Consider the following 10,130-nt stretch of genomic DNA (forward strand, 5'->3'; position numbering starts at 1 on the left):
ACACAACATGATACAGCAGCCTCCTGCATTGTAAAGCATCCTTCATGTGGTTGTTTTTCTGCTTGTGGTGGTGCTGTTGAGGGGGTTCGGCGGGGAAGTTCACCTCATGTGATTAACTGCTGGTTGCTAGGTGACGATCCTGGAAAGGAGCCATTCATTCGCAGCCCGGCTCTCCAACAGCCAGGATTTGAGATCAGCCGTCGTGCACCCCTGAACCAACCGCTGCTGTCCAAATCACCTCCTGTACACACAGCCGGTTGCCATAGGGACTCCAGGGACATCTGACTCAAAAATGACATGAGTCACGAATTCAAAGAAAGACTGTTTTTCTCGTTATACTCGCAGTAGATGAGTTGAATGGACAGTGGAATCTCTTTTATCAAATCAGTAGAATCTACTGTTAACAGAGGTAAAATACCACACTACTGTACAGATAAGAAGAAACCCAGATGTACCACTTCCTGTACATTTTTGTCCTTTTGGGGCATTTTTTCCTGTATAATCTCTGTCCTAGTTTTCTCCAAGGCCACAAGCAAGGCTAGTATCCAGCCATGTTTTGCCACATGGCTGTGCAGTATTTCTGACCATATATTATCCACTGGAAAATACTGCAGATGTCTACACCTGTTCTTCTATTCAAGGCATTTCAGTTTGGCTTATTGTTATAATACTGCTGTATGGTTTAGTAACGATGAGATTTGCTCAGCATAAAGAAATGTTTGGCACCATCTAAAGGTGCCAAACACTTAGACCCAAAATGATAAGAATTTTGAATTTGAAAATATAATTGTTTTGGAACCTTTGCTGTTAACTGGGGTTTCATGTACTCAAGCAAAATTTACATTTTGGATGAACAAATTGTCCAAAATAGTCACACAAGAAGGCACAGATTCATGTCAAATACGGTAAGACAGACTCATCGTGTTTATGATGTGCAGACTGATTATGCCTACTATTGTGCATATTTATCACTCCTCAAAGGTCAATTTTGAGTCAGGAAAAACCCACTATGCAGCTCTAAAGGTTGTTTTTGTTACCTCTGGACAGACCCACACAAGCCGTTTTACCTTCTTTTCAGTCTTTATGCTACATGATGCTAAGTGGTTGCTTCATATTTACATTGCACACCAGAGAAGTCACTACTCTTCTCGTTTAACCCTGGGAAAGAAAGTTAATACACACATTAACCAAAATGCCAAACTATTCCTTTGAGTTAAGATTTAAATCCTCAATGTGGACTAAATTGGGAGCAAAGAACTTCTCATCCTGAACAGAAACAATCTCAGGTAACCCTTCCAGAGGAGAAAATATAGGTTGATACAACACTCGCCTCTCCACCGGGTGACACAAAAAACCAATCAACTTGACAGCCATCTCCGATCAGCAGGAGGCTTCCATCTCCTCCCTCCTCCCATCCCCACCACCATTTAGTCTCTCTCAGCCCCAGTGTGGCTCGAGCACTGGTCCCATTTCTGGATGAAACATGGTCTCCATCCTAATTAACCCAGATGTGGATATTAATAAGATGAAAGCAGGTCTAGACTAGAAACGGGGCAGATTGAGTGGAGAAGGTCCTGATTTCAGAATGGTCACACTAAAGTGGGACACCTTCGCCCCTCCTTTGACAGGGGAATAAAGTCTGTTTCTATATAAACTATACCCCTTGGCCCTTTTTAATTGGTCCCACCTCTCTTGAGGTTTGAGTGCGATGAGAAGCCGAGAATATCTAAAAGAGGGGGCCGCATTGCATTCCAACAACAAAGTAATGTCAAGCTGACGGTGACATGACAGTTATTACTTTTTATATGAATTTTTCCTATTCCAGTGACATCAACATTCCCCTGAAAAGAGTTTGAGCAACTGTAAGGGTGTAAAGACCAATTTTGTCCTACGTGGCTATTAAAAGAAACCCATTAAACGTCCTTCCTTTCACATCTGCCTGTGCAAATGATTTTCCTTCTCTTTCCAGATTCATGTGTGATGTGAGAAATGGGACTGAACTGTGCCAGGGCGAGATGATAGCTGTAAACCCAGCGGGACACGTCCTATACAGAACAGACAAGAATGTCAACAAGTTTGCTCCCTCAGAAAAACAAAACTTGCGACTCTCCTTTTCATTGCATCATCTTACAGTGAGTGGGAGACGGCATTAAGACAGTGGCAGATCAAGAGACACTCGGGGGACCAAACAGGAAACAATGATGAGCGCAGACATGACTCATGCAGCTAATTGTCCTCATGGAGCCACCAACGTGTTGCATTGTTGTGTTCTAATGAGCGGCTGAATTAACCAAGATTTCAAGGAAACTGAAAACAGACCAACAGATAACTGAATAAAGAAAAACCACAGAAAAGGATTCAGGTTTGAGAAAAATCTTTAGAAACTAATCCATTCCTCAACATTTAGATAAAAAGAAACATGAAACGGAATGTATTTTAGATCAGTTGAGAATGGATAAATCAAGAGGAAGGAACTGTGTGCACTTCTTGGCACCACAGTGACATGCTTTCCTCTGGAGTCCATCTGTCCTACTGGCCTGTACGGCAGCGTCGCTCTGCGTGGACAGCAGCTCTGCAGGATTTTGGCTTGTGTGTCCTCCTGAATAGTCGAATGTCAACTCCTCTTGAGCATCAATGTCCCGTCCAGCGAACAGTGCCAGTCTGGGGATTACAGAGTGCACACGTACTGGCAACATGAACAGGTTGGGCAGGCAGGAGTGGTTGAGGAAGCGGCCTACGTTTCCCACCTGGGCCGGGTCCACAAACGTCTCAGTGATGGAGGCTGTCCCTGCATGCTCCCGTACGGCAATGATGTAATTATTTTCTTCAGATTTCTGGCCAAGTTGTCTGCGTCTGGCCTCCCCAAAGCTGATCACCTCCCCTGCATACTCGCACACAAATGTCCCACGAGGGATTTCCTCAAGGGTGCGAACTCCCCAGCCCCTGTTGCGGGTGTGAAAGACCTCCAATTTGAGGCGTAACCCTCTTTGCACCACTCGGTTAGAGCAGGTGTCACTGCAGGCGCAAAGGGCATTACATTCAAACACAGGTGAGCAGCAACCAAAGTCTGTTCTGCTGAGCTCCAGCAGCGTGCCGGTGCGGCTGTATGAATGGCCATGAGTCTGCAGGCAGGAGCAGCTCTCTGAGGAGCAGGAGTGTGAAAGGCAGGAGCATCCAGGCAGGGTGACTTCACTGGGGTCAACGGTGCATCCCAGTCCCTGAACATTATCTGGGGAATACTGTAAAACGACAGAGAAGTATAAGAAAACTGTGCGAGTCAAAAAGAAATTTAAAATAATTGAAATTCAACATAATTGTCAGTTCATCTCCTCTGCCATTTTCTTTCAGCAAAAATCAAATAATCACTTTTTTTCTGGCCTTCATTTGAGAGGTTTTACAACTTTTAAAATTTTTATTTTACATTAAAAAAAATTGAGTATATTTGGGCTTTGGACTGTTAGTCAGACAAAACATCTGAACACGTCACCTAGAGTTTTTGGAAATTCTGACAGGCTTTTTGCAAACTGTTGAATTTATCATGAAAATAAAGATGCACATGAATTGCCCATCAGTATTTGGAGCTGCAGCTCAAATTCCGATTGATCTAAGCAATTTCATAGGACATTTGCACCTGATTACGAGAAACTCATCTGTCTACATTACACAAGCAACCACAGTCTCATCACAGTCAGCGATGCCTGAATTATATGTTCTCGTCCTTCTAAAAAAAAATGTTGTCATGATATTGCGGTCAAGAAAGTCTTCTACAGCATCGCAGGAAATGAGTGTAAAGTAGGACGACTCCTTTGGTTCAAGAGAGGTGGCTATTTTTTGATTCCCTGCACTGCAGGGAGACGCTGGGGCTGTGATGATTTGCTGCTATCTGCTGGAAAGACTATGCATTTCTTTTAACAAAGGTGAGAACCACAAAACAGCAGTTTACAGGATTGTATTCTGATTTGTAGAACTTTTAGATTAATCCTTCAAAACAGCAATATATATACCGGGCTTTGCAAAAGTTCTGTTACACGGTTTCATGATCTTTAGAGACGTTTACATGTCGGAGTGAAAAATTCCATTAAATAAACTGAAAGTTCTACCTTATAGGCAGGTGTCATTACCACAAATTTGTTCTCCGGTGAAGTTGTATCAAGATGGAAGTCAAAGGAGTTGAGATATCTGCTCTCCTTCATGCTGGCCACAACAAGTCTGATAGAGCCAAGAAGCTGAACATCAGCCGGATGACCGTCCACAGAGTCGCGGAGAGGCTCAAGAATGGTGAAGATCTTTCAGTGATCTTTTAAGAATGGTGAAGACCTGAAACATCTTCACCATTCTTTAGCCTCTCCGCGACTCTGTGGACGGTCATCCGGCTGATGTTCAGCATAAAGGAGAGCAGATATCTCAACTCTTTTGACTTCCATCTTGATACAACTTCACCGGACAAAAAAATTTGTATTAAGGACACCTGCCTATAAGGTAGAACTTTCAGTTTATTTAATGGAATTTTTCACTTCAACATGTAAACGTCTCTAAAGATCATGAAACCGAGTGTAACAGAACTTTTGCAAAGCCCGGTATAATAAAATGTGCTTAATTATTAGCATGATTTCCTTTTTAAACAGAATTTCTCAAAATGCTTCCATTGAATCTTGTGCTGCACTGAATTTATGACATCCTTAAAGCTAAGGAATATGTGGCTGCTTGCATAGTGTTCGAACAATAAAGTGAAACTAAATTTGGAGAGATAACAGAATCAGAACACTGTCACAAGAGCTAGATATTGGTTAATATAACCTCCTAAATATAATGGTGTCTCTGTATATGTTGGTTGATACATAACAAAGAACCGCATTACAGAAATGTAAAAGAAATTAAAAGTTAGAAGTAATTGTCTCTCAAAGAGTGTGACATTAGGTATCAAGGAAACAGTTAGTTTTTAAAGTTGAAGTGGGAGCCGGAAAAATAGATGAGGGTGAGGATCTGGCTGACTTAGACAGCTGCTGAGTTGTGATGCTAGGCAGCTGCATCAACTATCTCATTTCATTTTTATTCATTTCATTTTTATTTGAGCAATTAACATTTCGTTAGCACAGTACTGTTCTCTTACATTGAGGTAATATGCTCAAAAGGAGTAGGCCGAAGCGAGATCGCTTATAAGCGCCTACCCCTCATTACAATTATTGTTTACCATGCATTCATTGTCCATTTCTTCATTGTTAGCATCTGACAATTTTTCAAACGCAATAAACAAGAATAATAATAATAATGATAACAATGATAACAGCAGAATCACATATAAATATGCATAAGTTCAGCTGCAAACTTTTCTTGTGTAGAATAACAGTTCCATTAATTATTTATAAATCTTAATCACTCTATCATTTTACAAAACAAGTGTGATATAGGCAATTTATGTTTTAATAGTTTCGATAACAATAATATTTTTAACACTGATGTATTTTAAACAAATACATATTACCAAACAAAATCAAAACTTATTCACTTATAGTTTTAAAGGAGAAAAAAAGAAAAACAACAAAATAGCAAAAAGAAAAAATGTATATATTTAAATAAATCAAAAAACGGCATCATATCGTTTTAACAATAACATTTTAACTCTTTTCTTAAAAATGTGAAGGGATTTGGATAATTTAATTTCATCTTCTAGTTTGTTCCATAAATTGACTCCTTGCACAGAAATACATCTTTCTTTTAATTTTGTCCTAAACTCTGGTTTAACAAAAGTTTCCTTTCCCCGTAAGTCATATGTACGTACACGTTTTTTAAAATGATTTTGCAAATTAACCGGTAGTAATTTTTTGTGTGCTTTGTACATAGTCCTAAGGATGTTATAATCTACCAATTCGCTAAATTTTAATGTTTGTAGTTGTTTAAAGATTGGATTTGTGTGGTCTCTATATGCATTGCCATTTATGACACGAATGGCACGTTTCTGTAGTAGAAAAATTGATTCAACATAGGTTTTACATGCATTTCCCCATACTTCAATGCAGTAGGTCAAATATGGAACAATTAGTGAATTATACAATAATAATAAAGCTCTCTTGTTTATACATCCTTTGACCTTTTGTAACACTGCAATAGTTTGTGATACCTTTGTTTTAAGATGTTCTATGTGGGATTTCCAGGTCAACTTTTCATCTATCAGAATACCTAAAAACATAATCTCATGTGTCCTTTCTATCTTAGATCCTTGTATAAACAATGCCATGTCAGTATCTACTTTTTTACAACTAAAGATCATAAATTTAGTCTTACTTATATTTAGAGATAATTTGTTGTTATAAAATCACTATCTCCAAAGCAGTATGGGTTGTGGGGTGTTTCCAATATGCAGTGGTTAGTACCTCCCAGAAGATGTTCAAGGAAAGACAAAAAGTGAACCAACAGCAGGGTCATGGGCATTCAAGGCTCACTGATAAACTTGTTGTGTAAAGAACTCCGTACCTACAAATCGGTAACAGTGCCCATGCTGACCTCTATCAATCATCAGATGTGTCTAATGGGAACATGAGTGCAAGAACTGGATGACGGAGCAATGGAAGAGGGTGGCTTGGTCTGAAGAATCAGATTTTCTTTAAAATCATGTGGAGAGCTAGGTGTGTTAGCATCAATTATAGAGAAGGAATGGCAGCAGGATGTACAATGGGAAGAAGACAAACTGACAGAGGAAGCTTGATCCTCTGAACAACGTTTCACTGGTAAACCTTGGGTCCTGGGATTCATTTAGATGTCACTAAACATTATTGTAGACCATGGACACCTAATCATGGTGAATGTATTTCCTAATGGCAGTCAGCCCTTTGGCAGGACAATGCTCCCTGCCTGTTTGAGAAACATAAATAGTTCAAAGTGTTAACTTTGTCTCCAAATTGTCCAGATCTCAATCAGACTGACATCCCGGGTTTTTCTGAAAAAAAGTCAGGTTCATGGATTCCCCATTTTGCAGTTCCCATGACCTATAACATCTTGGTGTTTGAAAGCAGTCAAAGTAGTTTAATTATTGTGGCCCATCTGTGTTTGTTTAAATTAGAAATATGTATCATGGATTATTCTTTAAAACCAGCAAGTTGTTTGTTTGTTTGGTTGGTTGGTTGGTCAGTCCACCCTAAAATAGCGATATTGATATCAACTCTAAAGATGCAGTTTAGCATTGCTTTAGCACATCATATCACACAGATGAACTGCAGCATCAGAAAGCAACTCTTAGGATGCATCTACTTTATGTCCATGTGTTCCCACAGTGTTTAAAGAAAAGGCAGACTGAGGAGTTATTATTTAAAATCAATTCTTACCCCAAGTTACAGTCTGATTGACTCAGTATGGTCAGTCAAGTATTACTGCCATGTAAAAATGGGATGAAATAAGACTGTTAGTTGACAAAGAAGCTTTTAAAACTATTTTAATGTGTCAAAACAGAGGTGTAAATTCATCAATTAGACTTTTGCTATGTGCATGTAAACTCTCTGGCACACAGTCCAGTAGCTTAGTGAGACACTTGGACAAAACAGAAGGACTTTAATTTTAGCATCTGTGCTTTGTTTGTCAGTATCCTGTGACATGTGTAAACATCGACTGTGAGGAAGACACACATTCATGTTTAACTTTGAAATATATCTAATCAAGATAATAGGTCTTCTACAGATATAAAACAGCAATTAATTGTAAATAAATAACAAAACAGCTAATACAGCAGGGATGAACAGTTACGTTGCTAAAATATCTGACTACAGTTAGCTTAAATGTGATTAGCTAAAGTTAGCGACAAGCTAAAGTAACATTACCTGAAACGTAGGTAATGTCAGCCCTTCAAATAAAACAGGAACGTCCTCCAAACCGCCGCTTAAATCCATAGCAGGTCTGACAGACGCGTCCATGCCTGAAGTTTCCGCTAAAACAACAGCAGAGCAGCAAGAAATGACAACAAACTCACCAACAGGGTAGCAGCAACTTCCGCTTGTTTTATTAGCAACTAGCTTCCCCTAGTGGCGTCTTTTAGTCATTACACTGCTGTGACTAAACCTCCTGCTACTGGTTTCACCATCTGGTCCAAACAGTGTTAGAGCCAGGCATTTTTTCCAGGTTTTGCCAAGCTGAAAACCAAATTGGGGTAGTATAATGGCTGAATTCCAATATCCACACTACCATACCATGTAACATGCCAGAAAAGGATTTATTATGTCTCAATATTATGCCAAATGCAGATTATGCAGTATGCAAGCCAACATGCTTTTTCCTGCTTTTCTGGCCAGTCCTCAGCGCAGAGTCATCACATATGTCAGTGTTTTATGCAACACATAAAAAAAGAAAATTTGAGCACACAAAGAGGTGGCAGCTCAGTTTACACCACAGACTGCAACAATCAAAGTCTGAAGTGCAATGTTATGATCATAATGCTCATAAAAGACAAAGTGTGCAGTTTTGAATGCAGCAAAAGTCTTGTTTTATTTCTTTCCCAAATTGGTATTGGCCAGGTAGTCAGTCGGTCAAGAGATGTTGTTTAAGAAATTATACAGACGACACTGGCATGTAGATGTACTTGAGAAGTCACACAAATGGTTTTAATGTAGCCCTCAATTAATTAAAAATCTTCCGTTTTAAAATTTTACTGTAAGATAGTTACTTAACTAACTGACTCACTTCAGCACTTCTGTTGTTCAAATAGTTCGAAGTCACTTTGTGAGCTGTGAAAGTGTAAAAGTAGCTAAGTTAAATAAACTAAACTTGACTCAATTAGTCATATAGACAATAGATACAGACAGACTTGCTTCCCTTTAGATTTTCTAAACTGAAAACATTGGTCCTTTAATTGACATTGAGAACATACAGTGTCAATAGTTGACCACAGTCAATACAGAAACAATCTGTGAGGCTGCTTCTGGTGACAGTGAGATAAACTACAACTCTAGCAGGGACTGAATTCAGTGCTGCTTGTCATGTGATTATAATCTAAATATATAATCATACCTAAACATGTAATAAAGACCCAGCAAAATTCTACTTTCATGTCTGCTTTCTTAAGCCACCGGGGAGTTTTAATTACTTATCAATGTATCCTGGAAAGTCGACTGATATGCTAATTTTGTTTCTTTTAAACTGAATTTCGTAAATCGTGTTAACTCTCAGCTGTTCATTTATTCACTTAACTCATCATTTTAAGTTACAAGAATTCTTGGAACACAAATATGCAATACCTAACCACAGCAGTGAGTATAGATGGATTTACCATCCATGATTTGCTTGTGTACATTTTGTGGAGGACAGGACAACTACCGGTACGTTTATTTGTCACTAGTTTCCCTATGAACCATGTTTAAGTCCCTTCGGAAAGTCTGCAGATACACACTAACTCATAGAAAGGGCACAAAACAGTGCTGAAAAGTCAACATTAGAGCCCACACGTGTTTGCTGATCTGACAGTGGGACAGCTCAGAGTCATTATGCACTTAGCTGGAACAAACCTCAAAGTCTTCTGAGTCCATTAGTGTGGAGATTAGGATTGGACCTATGTGGTTGAACAGTCACTGGTTGTGCTTTTAAAATGCTTCTGTGTGGAAACAGCTGCCATAGAAAAACAGATCTACTAAAAAGTTCTGAATTAATAGTCACTGTGTGCAACTCGAGTTCTATGAGATTGTGTGTAGCCCTCTAATGTCCTTGGCTGCGTGGTTTGGCCAGAAGAGCGGTCAGATAGTAGTCAGTGGTGACTGTGGCCACCCTTTAGCTTCATCTCCGAGTCTGTGGGTCATACCTGGAACAAGAGCTCCATTAGAAAATAACACAGCACAGGCACAGCATGAAACGATTGTTTTATCTAAATTACTGTCAGGGTTCCTCTTTAGTGCCCCACAATTGTCTAGTACTTCCAGTAGTAATACCATGTAGCCTGCAGGTGGCAGTACTTCATAAAGGAAATTCCAATATTCCCCTTTTAAATCCACAACTGAACTCCAGCAGAGTCAGCAAGATAAATGAAAAAACGAAACAAAAACATGGGCTTGATGACTAATAGGAGTTATTCGAAATCCCACAACAAACACTGTAAACTGTATTTAACTAGAACTTGTCCTGTTTTGCACTCTCGTCCTGGAAAAACCTTCAGAAGA

General features: G+C 39.3%; 1 protein-coding gene across 1 annotated transcript; it reads right to left on the reverse strand.

The window, feature by feature from the left end:
• Positions 1-2,357: 2,357 nt before the first annotated feature.
• On the reverse strand, positions 2,358-7,978 carry setmar (SET domain and mariner transposase fusion gene). Its single transcript, XM_022188085.2, has 2 exons — positions 7,809-7,978; positions 2,358-3,239 (listed from the first exon to the last, which is right to left on the reverse strand). The coding sequence occupies exons 1-2, from the start codon at positions 7,899-7,901 to the stop codon at positions 2,442-2,444; spliced, it is 891 nt and encodes a 296-aa protein (XP_022043777.1). The 5' UTR covers positions 7,902-7,978; the 3' UTR covers positions 2,358-2,441.
• Positions 7,979-10,130: the final 2,152 nt, after the last annotated feature.

The sequence above is a fragment of the Acanthochromis polyacanthus genome, chromosome 5 (genome assembly GCF_021347895.1).
Source record: "Acanthochromis polyacanthus isolate Apoly-LR-REF ecotype Palm Island chromosome 5, KAUST_Apoly_ChrSc, whole genome shotgun sequence".
NCBI lineage: Eukaryota > Metazoa > Chordata > Actinopteri > Pomacentridae > Acanthochromis > Acanthochromis polyacanthus.

Bases quoted from the DNA above. Each gene is read 5' to 3' on its own strand.
- setmar (XM_022188085.2), bottom strand. From the start codon at position 7,901: ATGGACGCGTCTGTCAGACCTGCTATGGATTTAAGCGGCGGTTTGGAG. The intron at 3,240-7,808 runs GTAATGTTACTT...GTCGTTTTACAG, and splicing joins TGACATTACCTACGTTTCAG to TATTCCCCAGATAATGTTCA.